This window comes from Lissotriton vulgaris, chromosome 12 (genome assembly GCF_964263255.1).
Source record: "Lissotriton vulgaris chromosome 12, aLisVul1.2, whole genome shotgun sequence".
Lineage (NCBI taxonomy): Eukaryota > Metazoa > Chordata > Amphibia > Caudata > Salamandridae > Lissotriton > Lissotriton vulgaris.
The window spans coordinates 290807645-290828969 of record NC_141700.1 but is presented as its reverse complement, the minus strand read 5'-3'; the positions used below and the strand labels follow the sequence as shown (position 1 = coordinate 290828969).

At 44.3% G+C, this 21325-nt stretch overlaps 1 protein-coding gene across 2 annotated transcripts in view; it reads left to right on the top strand.

Annotated features, from left to right (window-relative positions):
* The window catches only part of IGSF9 (immunoglobulin superfamily member 9), a 517703-nt gene that overhangs the window by 394488 nt on the left and 101890 nt on the right, over positions 1 to 21325 (top strand). Inside the window, exons 13-14 of one of the 2 annotated variants that reach the window (XM_086945078.1) lie at positions 7237 to 7360; positions 15540 to 15715. In XM_086945078.1, the coding sequence (XP_086801204.1) occupies positions 7237 to 7360; positions 15540 to 15715 (300 nt within the window). The remainder of the gene's footprint in view (positions 1 to 7236; positions 7361 to 15539; positions 15716 to 21325) is intronic. The other variant, XM_086945079.1, reaches the window with a different exon arrangement.

Below are 21325 nucleotides of genomic sequence, written 5' to 3'. Positions count from 1 at the left end.
TAATAGCACATGGTTCTACCAGATGAATGCCATAGTATCAAGTCTCTATGGAACGAATCCAGGATAAGACGCGTACAAGTAACCAACTGTGCACTTTACCATATCACTATAGTTTTGATATGGACTGCCAGCCAGCACCATAGGTAACCAGGCGCAAATCCCTGAAACTCGTGTTCGTAAGTCCTTGTTATCTCTCTAATCTCACTTCTTTCTCACAATATTTTCACATTATGTCACACTTCGTCTTTCTAGTCACGCTACTCCATGTAAAGGCGATCATAACGCATGGCATATATTTCACAGTCACTACTTATCCCTTTTCACATAGTTCTTGGTGGTGACTTTGTTTTACCACCTGAATAAATTATCACAGATCTCTGGTTACATTTCATTACAGCCTTGAGAAAGCCCTGGTCTGGATGGCCATGTAAGGGCGAAACATGTGTCGGCTGTTGAGAGTCTCTAATTGCACCTTACTTTACTATGAATACCGGACAGCAAAATAAATAGATCTAAACCCACCACCTAGAATCGTAACGTATTTCTTTATCCAAGAGTACAGAGGAATGGAGGAGGAGGCCTTCACACACTCCTAACCTCTGGTGCACATGTAGTGCAAGTGCTATCACCAGCGGGCGTTCCCTCATTTGCATGAGGACATGGCCCTATGCAAATGAGGAATTCCCTTTGCCTCTGCACCGTATTATAGACGTGGGCGCAGAGGCAAAGAAGCTGTCAGGAGGCGCACTGTCAGTGTGCGCCTGATAGCAGTCCTCTAGAGGCTGGCAAGGGAGATCTAAAGACCTCCCCAGCCATCCTCTTGCAGACCGGTGCAGTCACTTACCACACCCACCTGCAAGGAGATCTCTAATCAAACTTAAAATTTCAGGCGGTTTGCCGTCTGCACAGTGAAACACAGAGCGGCTGCTTCAAAGCCGCTCCATTTTTCACTTGAATGCTCTGCCCCAGGGCAGCACAACTTCGCGGTTGCCCTGGCGGCAGCACATTCAATGGATTAGGGGGCACTTTCCATGTTTGCGGCCGGAACATCTGTTTTAAAGTGTGCTGTGGCACAAACTGGGGAAGTGTGCCCTATGTTTAATAATGTCCCTGATGTGGAAGTTGCGTAAAGAAACTGACTTGAATGCGTTGGGGAAGCGCCTATTTAGGCACTGTGCACGTCACTTCTGGCGCTGATGACGCCGACAACGCCACAAGAAGCCGAATGACGCCACCTACTGGTGTGCAGTGGTACTGCTCATTGAAAAATTCCAAATCCTGTCTGACGCCTGGGGATTATTCTAAGGCACGGGTACTCATAGTACGGCCCGCGGGCCAGTGGCGGCCCGGCAAGCCGTCCCTGGCGGCCCGCTGACCTTCTAGACATCGTACCCGTGTTGTATTTAAAAAAAAAAAGGAAATCGTGTCTTCAAACACTGCTGGTTGCTGCAGCGCGAGTCTGAGAGACTCTGCTGCTCTGTGGGGGCCGGCCGCCGGGTGATTCCAAGGATAGTGGAGCTGCAGGGGCCTAAGAAGAGGTTAAGTACAGCAAGGCCTCATTAACATACAAATGGTCTTTCTAAAGAGCTGTGAAGTGCTCGGGTGGGGCTGTGTGTGCCAGGAGGCTATCGCAGCCCAGGCTGAGACACGCAGGGTGAGGTGAAGAGGGTGACAGAGGGAGGTAGTGGGACTTCCCACGTGGCATAAACAAAAGGCACACTTTGCATTTCTACAGACGCATCGGGTATCCCAACAGAGGAAGCAAAATCATTTTTAGAAAGAAGATTGCAAGAGCACTAGGGGTGTCATGGCCCGTTGTACTAATTCAGTCTTAACTTCCACGTGTTATATTATTCGAGAAACCTTAAAATGAGACGTGTTTGACGGAATCATTGATTATGTTTATACATTTGTAAAAGAATGTATGATTGTTTGACTGCGGTCTCAGAGAGGTAAAGCGTCAACACTGGTAAATAAAAACTGTGCAGGAACATGCTGGCCATCATTGTACTGGCATATGATGATGAGTGTGTGCATTTATGATGAGGCTGGACGTGTCGGCATTCGCAGGTGTGTGTATGGATATGTTTGTGGGTGTATGAAAGTGGTTGTCTGAAGGGTGGGAGTGGGCGTATACTTGTGGCTAGTAGCACATAATGGAACCTGAGTGGTCATATATAACTTTTAGTGGGCGGCTGTACGATGGTGAATGTGCTATCCTAAGATGTTAGGTGGACACATCTACAGTGAGTGTGAAGGCATACTATAGTAGTGTGTTGGCATATGATGAAGTTATTCATGTTTTATATTGTGTTGTGTGCTACATTTTGTTTGAAAAAGTGGGTAACCTAGCAAGACTGTATTGAAGTTGTGAGAGGTAAGGTTAACTGAGTATGACAGAACTGTGATATAAAGCAAAGGTAGAACCTTAACTCAATAATTTCATCACTTCTTACATTTTAAGAAGACACTATTGTTAACATATTAGCTACCTTTAATTCCCTTCTGACTTGACATTTTTCTGTGAATCTAGGAACTTTTTGTGCATATTTTTTCACTTTTGTGTGCTGGGTTACAATGTTGCTTTTGTGGACGTATGACCTTGTGTAGTTCTACATATATATGGTGGTGGGTGCTTTTGTGTATGTTGGTGGTTGTGTGGATGTATGAGGGTGGGTGTGGGGACTTATGTTGTTACACATGTTTCTGAGTTACATAGACGCATTCCAAACTTGCCTGCAGTCAGTGCATGTTGAAGCGCTGGTGCGCTTCCGTTCGAGTAATTATGTTATTGCTGGCAATTCCTGTAGTGAAGGAGTATTGGGACCACTCAGTCCAATGCAGGTAAGCAATTGAAGCTGCCAAAGTATTGCAGTCCTTCAGACAAGCAGCGCTAGTGCTTAGGGCAGTGTCTTTAGAAACCACATTGTTTTAAAAACAGGCAACGTTTCTCAGTCCCGGCGTCGCAATGAACAAGATGCTGGCACTCCCTTTTAAGAGAATTATGGTAATGGCAGCCACTCACAAATAAATGTGCTGGGGCACTGGGAGGGAGTAAAAGGGAGGGAAATAGAGGGAGAGGGAGGGAAAGGAAGAGAGAGGGAGACAGACAGAGGGAGGGAGGGAGACAGACCGAGGGAGGGAGACAGACAGTGAGAGGGAGACAGACAGTGAGAGGGGGAGGGAGGGAGAGGGATACAGAGGGGGGGACAGAGGGAGGGTGACAGACAGTGGGAGGGAGACAGAAAGAGGGAGACAGACAGAGGGAAGGAGACAGACAGGGAGACAGACAGAGGGAGGAGGGAGACAGACGGAGGGAGACGGAGGGAGACAGATGGAGGGAGAAGGGAGACAGAGAGAGGGAGACAGAGAGAGGGAGACAGAGGGAAGGAGACCGAGGGAGGGAGACAGGCATATGGAGACCGAGGGAGGGAAACAGAGAGAAGGAGAGGGAGACAGGGAGGAAGACAGAGGGAGGGAGACAGAGGGTGACGGAGGGAGACAGACAGATGGAGGGAGGGAGAGGGAGACAGACAGATGGAGGGAGGAAGAGGGAGACGGAGAGAGGGAGGGAGACAGGGAGAGGGGGAGGGAGGGAGACAGGCAGACAGAGAGAGAGAGAAAGAGGGAGACAGAGAGAGTGAGACAGACAGACAGAGGGAGACAGAGAGGGAGAGGGAAGGAGTGAGACAGTTAGAGGGAGTGAGAGAGAGGGAGAGGGAGTGAGTGAGAGAGAGAGGGAGTCAGACAGTCAGAGTGAGACAGAAGGAGAGAGAGAGAGTGAGACAGAAGGAGAGAGAGGGAGTGAGACAGTCAGAGTGAGTGAGACAGGGAGGGAGGGAGAGAGGGAGGGAGGGAGGGAGAGAGCTAGAGAGGGAGGACAGAGAGAGTGATAGAGAGAGATAGAGCGAGAGAGAGATAAAGAGAGAGAGACAGAGAGAGAGAGAGATGTGTGTATGCGGGGTCTGGTGGCTCAGTGGACGAAGGCGTCCGCTGCAGGGACCTGTGATCAACCTCATGGTCGCAGTTTTTTTTTTTGCTCTAGCCCCGCCCCCTCCCCCACTGACCCCGCCCCCACTGGTGCGGCCCTCGGACACAAACCACACTGTAAATTTGGCCCCCGAGAGAAAGTTTGTGAGTACCCATGTTCTAAGGCATGGTTACTCATAAACATTTTCCCATGGGCCACAAATTTGGTCTGTGATGTGAGGGGTTGGTGGTAAGGTGGGTGTAAGGACAGCTAGGCATAAACATCTAGTGTCTTAATTGCACAATGTGAAACCAAAAACGTGGGATTAATTCCAGCTCCCACCCTTAACCAAACTGTGTGATACCAGGTAATTATTTTATTTCAATTTCCCTCCTTTTTCTTCAATAGCACATAAGGATGTCGAAATAAATGACTTCCGGATGTGTGCTGTAAAAAACCTTCTCCAGCGTTTGATTTATTAAACTATATGTTGTTAATGTATAATAGAAACCCAAGCCCCCAAAAGGTGCACATGACAACTGACTTGTCTCTTCGTACACTATTGGCATTGTCACCAGGGTGTAGGGAATGAATGGTTCTCAATTCATGTTTGAAAACTATCACTTTAAAAGAAATACTTCTCAATGCACTGCTAATCTGATGTACTAAGGTGAAACAGTTCTGCATCTTAATTAATTATTAACAGACTTTATCATGCTTTTACTGCAAGATGTTTTTATAAATGATGGTGTTCCTAAAGTTCTAAAGTTAAGTAGTTTAGGTCACCCTAGTTACTTCCTTTCTTTAATTTCAATTAACTTTTAAGGAAAAGCTTTCCGTTTTCTTTGACATATTTTCTATGTTAGTGCCTAGTCACGTAAACATTAGCTCAGTGCTACACTTGACCACGGGCCGTATTTAAAGATCAGGAGGGCACAATTTGAGTATCACTGTTCTAAGGTAAGGAATCTGCGGCTCGATAGTCTGTACCAGATAAGGTTTAATTGAGGGTAACTAACTGGTTTCTTCAGCCGTTGGTATCCTGTCACTGAATAATAGTGTTTGTTATTAGACTGCGTGGTACTCATTTAATGACTTTGGGTGAGTGAAAGGCTGAGGTGGTCTGCTGCCACTGGGACCCGTGCCAACTTGGTGAACACATAATATTGTAGTGGATATTTTAATATGCCACTGACCAATGAGCTTCAGACTCTCAAATCAAGCTTTGCATTAAATTCTTAGTTTTCCCAAAAAATAATTCTGTTCCGACCTCATTTTTCACATCCTTTAATATTCTCTGTTCGTAAGTACAAAATAGTCAAGCCTTATACCTGAGCACAATAGTGCCAAACTTGCGATTCAGACACTTTATGTAATTAGGACTAGATGTACGAAATTTCCATTCTCAAAAAGTGGTTGCAAACTGTGCCACAATTTTTTTGCGAATGGAATGGAGTTTCGTGAACCGACCTATGTACTAATTGCTTGCAGGGGCGGCCGGCACAGCTCGCGGGGGCGGGGTTCTGCATAAAAAAAAATAAGAATAAATAAATAAAACTTACCTTGCTGCCTCCGCCGGGTCCTGTGTCTTGTATCTGACTCGAGGTCGGAACAGGAAGCCGCAAGCCAGGCTCCCACCCCTGAGGCAATCACAACATTTCAATGGAGCATTGTGATTGCGGGGCTCAGCCAGGGGCTGGAGGGGTGGGCATGTTATCAATGCAATTATACAGAACAACAAGGGCACCCATTCGGGTCAGCACAGGACCTCGGGGAACATATTTTTGAGAGCAACAGTGGTCCCGTGCATAAGAGATATACGAACACAGAATAAATATAGACACAATACAATACACAATACAAGCCATACAATACAAGCCATAATAGCCGTAGGTATCAAGGCATGATACCTACGGCTATTATGGCTTGTACTATTTACCTTAATGGGATCGAAACGCCGTCGACCTCTTAAAACACCATATACTGTGAAGTGTGTAACTTCTATGTTAGGCTAGTAATGGTGTTCAATTGAATTTCTGTTATTGTGTATTCTACAGAAATCTACAGCTTCTGCCTAAAAACTCTGCTCTATCTCCTGACTACTTTCTTCACTATGCCAATTTGTACACGTTTGGGTACAGGCTTGTGCCCTACTTTATGGAATTGTTGAAGGTATCTTTTTGAAAAAATGTTTGTCTAAGTAAAAATTGCACCTCTGTCCGGCTGGACAAGTCAGTATTGAATATAGCTTCCATTGTGTCTATATTTATTCTGTGTTCGTATATCTCTTATGCATGGGACCATGTTATCAATGCAGGCAAGCCTGCATGGTTAACAGGGTAGTATGCATGACTGGTTTGGGCGGCCCGAGAGGTAAACCACTCCTCCCTTGCCTGCTTCTTAAGCAGAGCAGCCCCACCCACCCACCCACCCACCCGCCCGCCAGCAAAAAAAACATAACTAAAAGTTATTACCATTTTATGTTTTTACTTCTCGCACTGCGAGAAATCAGTGAGGCGAAGCTCCGGCGGAGGAGCCGCCACTGATTGCTCGCTTTGCAAAATTCCCATTCATAGTGGGTTACAATCTGCTCTACCTAATTATTATTATTCATGAGGAAGGTCACAAAGTGCTACTCACTCCTATTGATGGCCATTGGAGGGATGATGGCCTGCAGGGGACAGCAGACCACCATGTCCGTGGTGTTTTTTAGAAATGTATGTTTTAATGCTTGGTCTTTCACCACCCAAGCTCAAGAGTCTGTAACTTTTAATAGTTGGTTTCGAACAGGTTTTTGACTGCTAAGCTGCAATATGCACTTCTGCCACAAGATGGCGAAATACTTTAACAAATTAACAATCGAGTAGCATATGAGTAACAACAAAAAAAGGAATAGAAAGAGGTAACTAGAAATTGCGTTTATCGTAATACCGTTTGTTCCTTAAATTGTAAGGTATTTTTATTCGCACATTTCCTTATATTCCAAATCACCTCTAATAATGTCTCCGATTTCTGCTAATCTATGAAACGTCGTAACTCCGCCTGGTTTGCGATTGGTTGGTTCATTGATCTCCCTTGTAAGTTTGTACTTTTCAAAAGTCTTTGCTTTTTCACATACAAGAGCCCCATTTTATCGTTAATAGTTGCTCTGTTTCCCGGTGTTCCTAGGGGCTCGGACTGTGCTGGCGAAGTTGTTGTTTGCGGTCTTGTGTGTGTTCATTTTCAGGTTCGACTTCTCAGTCGCTTGTGCTTCTTCTCTCTTTCAGGTACCAGCCCTCATGCAGTGCTGAACGTGTCTGCTGTGCCCTTGGTGACCGCTGTGAATGTGTCCTGGGTCCCTGGCTTCGACGGTGGATATTTCCAGAGGTTTAGCGTCTGGTATGCCCCGGTGTGAGTGATGTCTTGGTAACACTGTCCTTTCTCTCTGGTTCCCAAATATTCTTCCTTTTCATTTTTTGTGTTTCTTTCCTTCGTCTTCGTGTTGCTGTTTGTTTCTATATATCTTCCTCATATCATTCATTTCCCCCCTTTTCTTCAGGTAAAAATTACCTCAGTTCTTCCCGTTCCATACTTTTTGTTACTTCCATGCAACAGTTGTTTCCTCTTTACATGCTTTCTTTACTGATATTACTTTGATGTTCTTAATTAGGATTTTGTTTTCTTTTTCTTGTGCTCTAGTATGTTTCTATTGCTTCTTTTCATCGTTTTTTGTTAACACGCATTAATGCAGTGCAGCATGCCCCTTAGTCAGCTTTAGGTGCAGTGGTCCTCCAGTATGGCGCACAGGGAGGCCGAGGAATCGGAGAAGCCATAAGCGCACATGACAAGTCACGGGGCAGGCGAGAGGGAGAAACGGGAGAAGAAAGAGTATTAAACAATGAATTTTGAAACTGGGGAGGTTTAAATTGGTGACCTGAACTGAAGAAGCTGAGCCTGACATGAAAGCCTAATTTTCCACCAGGCTTTCTACAGATGTTCTTTTAGTGAGCCAAATTGTACTTTTTACAATACAGTTTGCAAATACATTTGTTAAAAAGCCACAGGTTTTACCACGGTCCTTAAGGGCACTCATCAAAATATTCACTGGCGGGCTTCTACCAGTGCTTAATTGGTATATATAAATTAAGTGCGGTGTCCAAACATTTCTAAGAAGGCTACTGCAAAATGTCCGACCTCCAAACATCAAGATAATAGGTCAATTGGAATTAAACAAATGTGCAATACCCAGAATGCTATAGATGTTAAATGAATGCTTAGTACTGGTCCATTTATCTCACAAAGACATCATCTGGCAGCTGTTTAATTTTGACACTCATTTTCTTCAGTTCAGACAGATGGAAAGCAGAGTATCAGGATTTAAACTGTGACCTTAAAATTATGAACTGCTCTACGCAGCAGGAGCTGAAACATATGAGCTACTCTGTCATCTATACTACTATAATAAAGAGAGAACTGGGAACCTTTGAGGCGGGTAAATTCAGGAACCACAGCGCCAATCAAAACACCCAATACAGCGTTGGAAAGGGCAGGGTAAGCAGATGGACATAGGCTATATAGCAGCAAAAAATATACGTTAGAAGGGCAAAGTACGTTCTTTGCCAAAGTAGTCCCTTGGAAGTAGGGCCATCTCGGAGGTGGGCGTGTGCGTTAACGACGTTCAATGCAGTAGGCGTGCTGACATCACGGGCCGGCCATTTTGGTAAAGCAAACAGGTCTGGCCGGCCAGGAGCGCGAAACCGACACCCTGCGGAGTCCCACATGCCCAACAAACTGCCAGGAGCGCGGAACCGACACCCTGCCAAATCACACATGCCCAACAAACGCCAGACGCACAACCTTAGGCTGCGCGGAGTGCCCGTGTCCGGGGTGCGCGATGCTGGTAAGTAAAGTTGGCAGCGCGTGTCCTCGGGCCCGCTCGGTCCCCCGGCTCTCAGCCGCGCTACCTCCTCCGCCCCTTCAGTCCGCTCCTTCCCCGGCTCTGCTGCTCCCGGGGCTGCCGCTCTGCTGCGCTTCTCTGCACACAGTTCTGCCCTGGACAACGTCGGGGCGGGCTGCTAGTATTGTATAATATCATCACATTACATTTACTAATGTACTACTGAACTAGAAGTAATGAATGAATACATTTACTTTTATTTGATTTAGTTTAAATCATAAAAGGGTGGCACAACCACCAATATACACAATGTGCAAGGACTATTATATCAATGCATTAATTAACATAAATCTCATCAAATTTACTAAAATGATTATATCAATGCAATAATTAACATGAGTTTCATTAAAATTTACAATAAAACAAGTTTGAGGGCTAGTAGTGCTTTGTTGATCTAAAAGAAGACTAGTACCGTAGATCGAATTGAGTGAAACCAGGATAAAGTGCTTGGTGTTGTAAACTAATAGTCTACAAAAAAACAAAAAACAAAAAATGCTCAATTATACTTTGACATACTACCGTTGTTGATTTCCTAATATTTCGCAGGGTGGAGTATATGGGGCTGTAATAAATGGACTTCAAATTCTTAGTCACACTTTATCTCCTTGTATCCCCAGTTAGTCCTAACTGGCAGTCCCTGTTTTCCTGTTCTTTTGCTGCGATACAAATAAACAAAAACAGAGAGGTCAGATCGGTCTCAAAAAAGCCACAGAGACGGAGCGAGATAGATAAGAATCACACACCCACTTTGGGTGGATAGGAAAGCCCTCACACACCGACCTAGTCAGTGTCATGCTTCATCACCGGGCCCCACCAAAGAGGCCGAGTGCCTCTTCGGTGTGCTGCGACGCCAGAAAGACTGCGGAGCTGGTTGTGTGAGAAGGGCGTGCTGTGAGGGTAGCTAAAATTAAAAGTGCCTAAAAGGGTATCAGTAAAAAAAGTTTAATGAGTGATCCCTAAGACACAAGTGAAGAGTATTATGTGGCTGAATTTAGCTGCCAAGGTTTAAGGATTGGTTAAATTCAGAAAAAATACTTGAGTCAGTCAACATGTTTCTGCCATATGGGTGGTTTCAATTTACCAAATACTCTAGCTGGGTACAACAGTAGCTCTATTGTTCCTCAGTGATGTCAATATCAGCCTCCTCAATCCAAGCCTCTCGTGACTTGGGGCTAGTGATTGGGTTTTCTTTTTGTGTTATAGTATATATGCGAGTGACAAGCTTGCGGGGCGAAGCATTCGCCAGTACGTTCTCTAGCGCCGGCAGCATCGGCGGTTCGTTGGGGAAGTCAACATAAGTGGCTCTGCAGGCTGCTCTTATCTGATAGTAGAGCATGGTATCCGATGCCGTGGGGGGCTCCAAGTCACACATAGCTTGTTGTGTTAAAAATACTCCCGCCGGGTACAGCTCTCCCCCTTTGTGCAGGTTGTACGCCTGCGCTCTTCTCGCTATTGCCTCATCTACAAGAGGCTTGAGTAATGGGTTCCCTTTCAAGGGCATTGATGGGGCATAGACCGCTTTAATATTCGCTCTTTTCGCAATCTTACTCCAAGCCCATCTTACACTTTCAACGGTGTCTACGTCTTGGCGCAGATGTTTGTTTGGCTGAAAAATCGCTGTGTTTAGGGGAAAAGGAGCGACTCTCTCGATCTCAATTGCTACATGCGGCTGATAGGCAACAAAGTGTTGCCAGTAGTGTAGGAACTGGGCCTGCGCACTTTAGGCATATAACTCGAAATCTGGAGCTCCCAAGCCTCCCTGTGCGAAGGGCAGAGTCAGCACTTGCCAGGAAACCCGTGGCTGTTTACCCGCCCAGATCAGGACCAGCACCGCAGTGTGTAGACGCTTGAAAACATGAGAGTTCAATGGGATGGGTAAATTTACAAAAATGTATAGCAACTTGGGGAGGATTATCATCTTAGCAATGGCTATGCGCCCCGTCAGGGATAACGGAAGGTTCTTCCACCTTGTCACTTTGCTCTCTATCCACTCCATCGCTCTACTATAGTTCAGTGTCCCCAGCTCTTGTATCGTTCGGCTCAATTGAATGCCCAGATATCGCACCTTGTCTGACGCCCAGGTTATTGGGAATTCGGAGGTAAACAGAGCCGTGTCATCAGTCAAAGGGAACATTGTCGATTTGGCCCAGTTGATCTGTATGCCTGTGAGGCCGCCGTATCTAATAAATGCTCGCATTATTGTATCAAAGTTATCCCGAGGGTTATTTAGATACACAGTAACATCATCTGCGTACAATGAGATAAGGATACCGCGCGTAGTGAACCCTAGGCTGCTTTGGGCATGTTGCTGTCTGAGGCATTGGTTTTTAAAATTAGGGAGGCTTTGTCTATTACTTGAGATTGTAGTTTGATGGTTTTATTGACTACTTGTTTAAATTCAGGGTAGGACAATATTGTGTTCCTAGCGTCCTCTAGTTTTAGAGCTGCAAAGGATTGCTTTAAGGGAGAAGCAGACTCCATTAGTCGATCTGGATTGCTTTTCAACCTCCAGCCAGCAATTATGTGTTAAAGAATCTTCCTCTGCCGCCCTCATTCTCCAATAATATTTGATAAGTGCCCCTTGTCTTGTTGGAATCTAATTTTTTAACCGAAATTCCAGTCTGATCAAGGCTTGTGGAATATGGCGAGGAATTAAAAACCGATTCTTAAAGAGTCCAGTTTGAGCAGTATTTAAAACTGTTGCATTCTTTGTATTCAGTAGTTCGGAACCATACGTAATTGATGGCAAAAAGTTTGCTGCCACGACTGTCAATAAGTGTGTTGTTGAAATATTGCGTCATTTTTTAAAAAAAATTTTAAATGCGAATAATAACTGTTTTGCTTTGACTTTTCCTAGTTCTAGATGTTGCTTGAAACGAAGTCTAACAGTACCCCCAGAAATTGATATGTTCCCACCTGTTCCAGTTCCACTTTTTATCGTCCAAGTACATTTTGGTTGTATTTTATGTGAGTTTGAAAAACACATAACTTTCGTTTTCTGAAAATGTATGATTAGTTGAACTGAAGCTGTGTATAGTGCTAATTGATTTATCGAACTCTGTAGACCTCTGGGCGCTTGGGATAGCAGCACTATTTTGTCCGCATATTGTAAACTTGTTGTTCGAACATTACCCAGTTTTGGGGGGTCCCCTTGTGCTAGGCGAAGGTTATTGTCTAGTTCGGCTGTGTAGATGTTGAATAAGCAGGGAGCCAAAACACACCCCTGTTTTAAGCCATTTACAGTCGAGATTTTATTAGTTAGACTTTGACCATCCGCCATTTTGATTTGGACCCATGTTTTTGAGTATAGGTTAATGATTGCGTCTAGCAATTTTGTGGAGGCTCCCCAAGATTTCATTTTAGCCCATAATAAAGTTCTAGGGATCTATCAAAGGCTGCTTTGAGATCTACAAAGCAGGTATACAAACTTTGGAATTAACTATTGCCTGGTTGGCCAGGAGCATGACAGCTGACAAGTTTGTTAGGGTGCCCATCCCTGCTCGAAATCCTGTTTGGATATTAGGGATAAGTTTTGTATGGTTGACCCAATCCTCTAGATCTTTCAGCAGATTCATCGCGTAAATTTTGGCCTCAACATCAATACGTGCAATTAATCTGTAGTTAGAAGGATCGGAACGAGCCCCTGATTTATATATTGGTTGAGATGCTTCCTCGCCATGAATCTGGAATGGTGCCGGTCTCTAATGTATATGCAAACAGCGAGGTTAATCGCACTGACCAGAATGCTGGGTCTTTTTTGAATAAAGCATTGGGTTGACCATTTGGTCCCGGGGCTCCATCAGATCTTTGCTTCTTAATTGCATACAAAGCCTGTTTTTGTGTGAGCTGTAGATGGTAGTCTTGGTGGTCGGGCCTGGATGTTTCAAGCAAGCACAAATGCGAATTACCTTCTCGCTGGTTGATTTGAGGATGGAGGAGGGATTTCAGTCTTGATGTATAGATCATAGGCTCTAGTGTTTGATTACTTCTTGATGTTAGCGCCTGGGTGGTCGATCCCTGAGTGATGGTTCTCCTGATCCCTTTGTTTAAAGTGGTCTTATAGATCATTATCTCCTTTGATGTTTTGGATTTGACACCAGTCCCTGAGAGAGTGTTGAATGTGGCCTCTACATGCACTCTCCACGTATGTTCCGTTATTTCTGAATAGAAGGGCCTATTCTTCCCATTTATTAGAAGATTAATGAGTTCCCAGAACTGTTTTGAATTTTGTTGTTTGCTTACTTACATAAAGCATTTTCGTCCAGAATTGCTCCTGGTAAGATCGCTTTGCCGCTCTGATATCCTTTTTCAGCTCTCTTTTCATCTGTTCGATTGTTGTCAACGTCTCTCGGGCATGTTGGGGGCCCTGAGTTCTCAAAAGTCTGTAAAATTTATTTAGTTGTGTTTTTTTTGTCCGTAAGGTGAGTGTGTACCAAGCTGCCTCAGTTGGAGTGAACAATTTTTTGCTTTTAGGTTTGTTTGAAAATGTGTTTAATCTTTTGACAAAAGTCTCCCAGGCTTCTGTCCCTAAGGATTTTGTCTCAAAGGGAGTCAATAGCTCAAAACATGACTCCATAATTACTTCTATGTTGTTTTTATGCCATATTAGCCGTTTTAGATTATATGGTTTGGTTGCTAGTGTGGGGGCTTTTGCTCGCTGTGTTCTTTCTTGCTTAATGTTTAATCTGAAAGATTGAGGATGTATGTGTCCTGACAACAGGTGTTTACATTATAGCACGTTTGTTTGTTTTCCCCTTTAAAGCATTGACTCCCAGGCCAGGCATGTAAATTGTATTGGCATAAAAGACAGATTTGTCTGCGAGTGTCACACATCCAGCGTCTGAAATATGAAATATTCTTACGGTTTTGTGACAAAACAAATTTGATTGTTGTGCCTGTAACGCACAATGGTCTGCACAATCCCACTTCTGAATTCACCTTGTGCATCACAAACTGGCTCATGAAATTGGTAACAAAATAAATGTGTCTTCCTCAAAAGCATGCAAACATATATACAAATGTCCCTCAAATATGCCAAAGGTTGCACCCCTTTGGATAGCCCCTCACATTTGCATATATCTGTATGTCCAAAAAACACAACTGTCTGAGTCCAAAATAAACATCTGAATGTCCTGAAATTTGCTTTGGACACACTGCAAATGCCGCCATTATGCATCAAACGTCCCTTGAAAATGTGTATGAGACTGCACCCCAAGTGCTCAGACTGTCTCCTGACCATGCAGACTAACACTCAAATATGCATCTGACTGTTGCCAAAAGATGATCTACACAGCTTCACAAATACTCATGGGCAGACCCATAAGAAACTAACACAGTGCCGCAAGTCATTTTGCTGCGCAGCGGTGCGTTAGTTTCAAAGCACAGGGATGCAACATATTTACAACAATATGTTGCATCTCTGTGCTTCCCCCTGCGCTGGTGCACAAACTGCTGCCATGCGCCGGCACCCTTGCACTATGGTGCAAGGATTCCTGCGTCATTGACTCCCAGATCTGAAAGAAACAGGTTAGTATTAGATTCCTTACCTTTAAACCCACAACCCGCTACAGTACTAAAATACAAAATTGAATTAAATTACATTAAAAAACATATTAAATGCATAATAATATACATAAAAATCATATAAAAATCGATATTAGTAAAATCGATATTACTAACATAGATATTAGTAACATTGATATTACTAAAAATCGATATTACTTACCTTCGAAATTCTGTGCCATCAATGTTAAAAAATTCAATATTACTTAACTTCTATATTCTGTACCTTCGATATTTAAACATCGATATTATTGAATTTCGATATTTAAAGATCGATATTTTGTCTGCCTACCGTATTACACACCCTTAAAGATGTATGCAGAGAGTTGTGCATACACAGAGCAGGCCAAGCATCCCATGTTGCCGATAGAAGCAGCTGGTGAGTATTAAGATGAGATTACAGTTGAAATGTTTCCTTTCTTTCAAGGAGTTTGCCAGCCAGGTAACTCTGCTAATAGGTAAACCCCCACAATAGTTTTTGAAGTCCAGTGTGCTTTATGTTTTAGTGGTTTCATACTGGATGGCAGTGGTAGAAGGAACATATGTAAGGAACATATGGAGAAGCCCATCCAGATCTCCTCATCAATTTGGCAAGTATTTTACGCCAAATCATCCAGATGAGCCATGCTAAAGTCTGACACTCCAGCATGTGCTGTTCTAGTCTTAAAAATCCACCAGTCAAATAGCAAGTGTCCATTTAAGGCTTAGCACAGTGAGTAACAGACATACACAAGAGCCGAGATCTCGATGTGTGTAATTGGAAATCCTCCACTGATAGCGAGTATTTAGTGATGACAGCAGAGAATTAAGTAGAACGTGAAATGGCATATGGCAGCTTCTAGGCTAAAGTGATGTTCTTGTTCAATGTCTAGCAAACATTTTAAGCAAAATGCATAAAATAGAAAATTTGCCTTATTAAGCCTTATTAAAGTGAATGTCTTTAATGAATTGTCTTTTGTTATAAAATTAAATTTTATCTCAGTGTTCACAATGTTCAGATGCCAGCACAAACTTATCAGGTATCACAGGGTTGCAGAAGACTTTAGTTACGCATCATGCTTTTCCTTTCAGGCTGAGACGACTGAGCCGTGGCCATCACGAGTGGACCACACTGACAGTCCCAGTAGGAGTAACGCATATCTTGGTGGAGAACCTGCTGCCTGATGTTGGCTACCAGTTTAGTGTCTTATCTCAGAACAAGCTAGGCAGTGGTCCGTTCAGTGAGATTGTTCCTGCCTATCCCCTTGGTAAGTAATTACTCCTTGCTCTGAGCTAATCCCTACCTAGCATGCGGTTAAGTGCTTTCTGATTGTTGTAAAGTAGTCCCTGCATACATGTTCCATGAATAGTTACTATCTATTTACTGCTTGTGATGCTGCTTGCATGTAGGGCAGCAACAAAAGACCTCCACTTCTAATTGGCTTGGGCAACTTTTTGTACTGTGCCCCAGCTGGGGTTCAGGGTCTTCAGTTCTGTTTCCACAGTTTTCCTCCTGGAGATCTTTCGTCTGCCTCTATTCTCTTGTCTTCTGGGGTCCAGTGAAGAGCTCTTCTTGTAATGAGTTTTTGTTCTTTTCTGAGGATGTGTCCTATCCCTCGCCATCTTGTTCTTATAACAATGGTGTTCATACCCTCTTTCCTGCATCTGGGAGTAGTTCCTGGTTTGAGATAGTTTGTGGCCAGAAAGCACACACAATTCTTCTCATGCTACTGATGTGGAAAACTGAGAGTTTAGTGGTGTCGCTTTTTGTCATCTGCCAGCATTCTTATCCATAGAGGAGTGTGGACAGAACTCCGCTCTGGTGTTTGTGTTATACTGAGATGGCCTCCTCAAATTGTGAAGCATCCTGAAGGAATTCATGACCATGTTCAGTCTGCTCTTGTTGTCACTGCCTGCCCCTCTTTCGTGTCTGATGGTTCTGCTTAGGTAGGTGAACTCTTCAGTCATACCTAGCTCCTCTCCATCCACCTTGATTGATGAAGGTTTAGGAATGTTGATTTTCAGGACTTCTGATGTCTTCATGCTAATCTTCAGGCCCACTTGCTGTGTATAGATGCTGAGGCAAGATGTCTTTTCCTATGCTGGTGTGTGTAGGATGGCACGTCTAGGTCATCTGCATACCACACAAGGTATACATCAAATATATATGTATTTATTCTAAACACAACCCCTCTGCACTCTTTATGAGGTCAGTGGTAAAAGTACAATACTAGGAACTTAATTAGCATACAAAAAGTTGCACAGTATACGTTATGCCCTACGGGCCTCACAAACCATATACTCAAAGAGTGTTATAAGAACCACGTATGGGATAGAAAGCAGGCCAAGGGCCTGTGGGATCGCTGGGGCTTCTAGGAACAACCAATGGTTAGGAAGTAGGAGGCCCACGGGAGACTCGTGCAGTGTCTAAACACAGCCACGGGTTACCATTGACTTTCTATGGGAAACAAACAAGTTACAAATTTCCAATTTAAGGACACTTCTAAATGGACTACGATGGAACCCTGTTAGTCTTAGACACTTGGATGGCCAATACCCTCGAGACTACTAGAGTACTCGTGTTACCTCACCCACGAAAGCCGGGTGCATAGATGTCTTTTGGTGTTGGGTTTAGTCGTCGATTTCATTGGAGATCTGCAAAGAAGTGTTGCAGGCGACCAGAAGAAAAGTGTCCGGGTGGATACAAGGGTGGATCGAAGATCTGAAGAACCTGAAAGCAGAAGGGACAGAGTCTGGGCCACTTGCCAGTGACCAGGATGGCGATGGGAAGCTGCCAGCCAATGTTGGGTGATTTCAGGTGAAAAGGTGAAGCTTGTCTCTTCAGCCACGAGGTCCAGGAGGCGTCAACGATGACCAGGATCTGGATTCGAACTGTCCCACGAAGGATCTAGTTGACTGCGGTGACGGTATCTGGATTAGACCCAACAAGCCTTGGCAAACGCAATCCACGCAAGATGTCAAGATTGGCTTTGGTGCAGACCAGCAAGGTCTGTGGCGTTTCTCCTTTGTAGGGAAGCTGGAGCAAGCCTGGAGCAACCAGGAAAGCAAGTTAGATTCAAAAGAAAGTCTCCGGGGGGCTCACTAGCCAACGAACTAGGAACCGCGAAGACGTGTCGAGCTGAAATGCACAAAGCGGGCCCACGGGACACTCGTGGAGTGTGGGCCTCTGAGCTTCGGTGCAAAAGATGCTCGAGGCTGGGGCTTCAAATACCCCAATGCACTACTTCGGGCTACCTCGGGAAGTCGTTGCAGGTAGCAAAATGCAGGATGTGCAGGAGTTCCAGTCCCACGTCTCTCGTGTCCGCCATGGGTCTCAGCTTTGCTGGGAACGAAGGTCGGGTCAGACATGTCTGGAAGTCTGTGTCCTGTGTCGCAGATTCTTCAGGGTCCGGCGGGAGCCTCGAAAATGCAGACCGGAAAATATGCTGTTGGTGCCTGTTTGAACAGGGTGGTCTCTCCTTGACCGCAAGGGAGATTTCTTCCGTCTTACAGTCAAAATGGAATGTCGAAGGTCCAGGATATATGTTGCAGAGTTTCGTCCAGGGTAGTCTAAAGTCCTAGGGATTGGGGTTCTATACTTATAGTAAGTTTAGGGGGTTGGACTAAATCTAAGGTCTCTCCTATGGAGGGACCTGGGGAGGGGGTTGTTCTCTTCCAGGGGATCCTCATCAATATTCATAAGCATTAGAATATTCCCGCCCATGCACGGGACCCCGGAAACATTATATTATATGTGCCCCACATATATATATATATATCCATATATACATAAACATATATCTATATAAATAAACAATTGCAGCCTAATACACACCAGAGCTGAATTATGCTGTAAAGAATTTCCATCATCCATGAACAAACATGCATTATAAACATGAGAGACAACAACAGTTTTGTTTTAGAACGGTTTTAATGCTCAGAAAGCAGTGGAAATTCTCATGAAACACTGAAAGCATAGGAAGCTCCCAGGCTGCATTGCACAACTACAGTCTAAAAAGACTGAAAAGCTAACCTGCATCAAAATGCAGTAAACTGACACGACACTGTGCCTTTAAGGCACCCATGACCCCCAGCTTCCCATCATGCCTCAGGGGTGACAGTTAGGTCAGTTGTTCTTTGCGGAGACTGAAACAACCATGAAACATTTAGGTTAACCATATCTCCAACTTAAAATAATCCTTTGAGTAATGAAAACAGTAATATCAATACTGAGCCTAGAAAAAAACTAAGCTTCTACAGGTCGCAGGTTACCCAAATAGATTCCTCAAAGAGGCTTGTCCTACTTGAGTATCAGTCCTGGAATCAGATTCTAAATAGTAATGCCTTGTAAAGATATGAACTGATCTCCAGGTTGCAGCCTTGCAAATCTCAGATATAGAGACATCATGTGAAGAGAACTAGGATAACAGGTAAGTCAATCCTTACATCCCCTTCCCTTTGTCCAGTTTCGTGCCAGAGCTGGGACTGAGTGCCCCAGCAACCGGTTTGAACTGGGTAATGCATGGAGCACCATGTGTGCCCCAGGCAGTGTCTGGAAAGCATTCACTGAATGCAGCCCTTCCTGCCCCAATAAGCCTGTCTGGGGAGGTGCTGGCACCTCCCTGGACAGTAAACCTATTGTCCAGGCCTCCCCTGCCGGAGTTTCGTCCAGCAGCAGGAGGCCAGACTCGTGTCTGTGGCAGCAGTATCCATTTTGTGATGCCAGGGCTCTGTTTAACATTAACCGGGTTTAACAGTAACTACATGTCTTCTCCCACTAGAAGGGTGGAATGCTACCCCGCCACCAGGACTGGCGGTGGGGGGGGGGGGGGGGGTAGTATTCCAAAGTGTTTGACAGCTTACACAACATGTTTTGATAAAGTCAAACCAAACTTAGCATTAACCGCAAGGATTATAATGCACTTAAGAGAATATGGTATGGCTATATCATAGAACAGCTATAAGGAGATGGTTCCGAAAGCTGCAGAGGGGCTCAGCTCATGCTAGGGCACCCTCTCACATAAAACCATGCACTCTGCCTCCAGGATTGTCAAGGCCTGCCATAGGAGTGACTTATAGGTTAATATGTGTCTATATATATGTGTATATATATATATATATATATGTGTGTGTGTGTGTGTGTCATACTTAAGATACATAGACAATGTGTTTATTTTGTGGAGGGGGACTAAAGAGGAGGCGTGCAGCTTCATAGAAGAGATTAATAATAATATCTTTAATCTTAAATTTACTTCCCATATTCACAAAAGCGAAATAGAATTCTTGGACGTAAGGCTTTATGTCAAAAATAACAAAATTGAAAGAACCCTATATAGGAAACCGACTTCAGGAAACATTACCTTACACGCAACCAGCTCGCATCCAAAACACCTCATTGCAAGTATTCCCTACGGAGATATCCTAAGGTTGAAGCGTATATGTAGCAATGAGGATGATTTTAATAATTGTCAATCTGAGCTGGTGAGTAGACTAAAAGTGAGAGGATACTCAGAAAAAATTCTTAAGGGTGCAATAGAAAAGGCGAAAATAAGATCAAGAAGTAGCCTTTTTGAGTCACAACTAGATACATCACGAGTCCCAGATACTGTAGCTGCATATAAAATCAAAAATACTCCCAGATTGATTACCACATACAATAGGGAGGAGCGTAAGGTAAGATCCATAATTAACAAACACTGGCCTATAGCGCTCACTGATAACATCCTTTGTGATAGGCTAGTGGAGAAACCTATCATTACTTTTAGAAGGAGTAGCACTATGGGCACGGTTCTAGATAGGGTGTCGCCAGAAATAAAGCAAGTTATAACCTGGTTACAACCTATCAAAGGGTTTAAAAAATGTGCAACATGCCGAGCATGTAAATTTGGATGTAATAAGTCTGAATACTCCACTCCGTTCAGTACAATTCCTATGTCGATTCAAGGAACATACAATTGCAAAACCGAATATACGGTGTATGTCCTGACGTGCACCTGTGGGCTTAACTATGTTGGTAGTACAAAGCTACAGGTGCACATCAGGATCTTGCAGCATATAAGAGCCATTCTCCACAGTGATGCAGCTTATCCGGTGGCTATACATTTTAAAAAAACTCATGTTAACGATATCAATTGCCTGTCTTATTATGTACTTGACGCTGTTCCCAAAAAAAGAAGGGGCGGCAACAGGGAACGCCAGCTATGGCAGTTGGAAACTAAATGTTCGAGGCATATGGGCTGCAGATGGTACATTATGAATAGATCGCCATCTGGTGTTGGGCTCGGATGATTGCACTTTGTTTTTCTCTTGGAGAGTCTTTTGTATCTTGGTGACTCCTCCTTTGGTTGGTAGTGCGCATGGGCATCGGCTCCATCCTTAGATTGTTTTTTTCCGCCATCGGGTTCGGATGAAGATTAAGACGCTCCAGATCGACTTCGAAAAGAAGTGACTTATCGGCGCGTATTCCCTTTCCAATTCGACGGTATTGTTATCGAACGCGGTTTTCATTTCCATTCCGGCGCGTTTCGACTTCAACATCGAAGAAAAAACTTTGATCTACGTCGACGAACAGGAGGCCTTTCTCGACGCAGTCAAGCCCGGAGTCCATGGAAAGGACTCCATTCAAGAAATGTCCAACGTGTGGTGCTAAGTTCCCACACAAGGACCTACACGAGGTGTGCAACCTCTGCCTATCGCCTGAACACGAATCCAGGGACTGCGAAGCCTGCGCAGCATTCTCCTCCAAGTCGACGATTAGAAATCGTCAAGCTCAAAGACACGAGGTTTCCATAATGCAGTCGGAGGCGATCCCGGAGCTGTTCGGAGACGAGCAACTTGAGGAAGAAGAGGATCATGAGGTTCAGTCGGGGTCGGAAGGG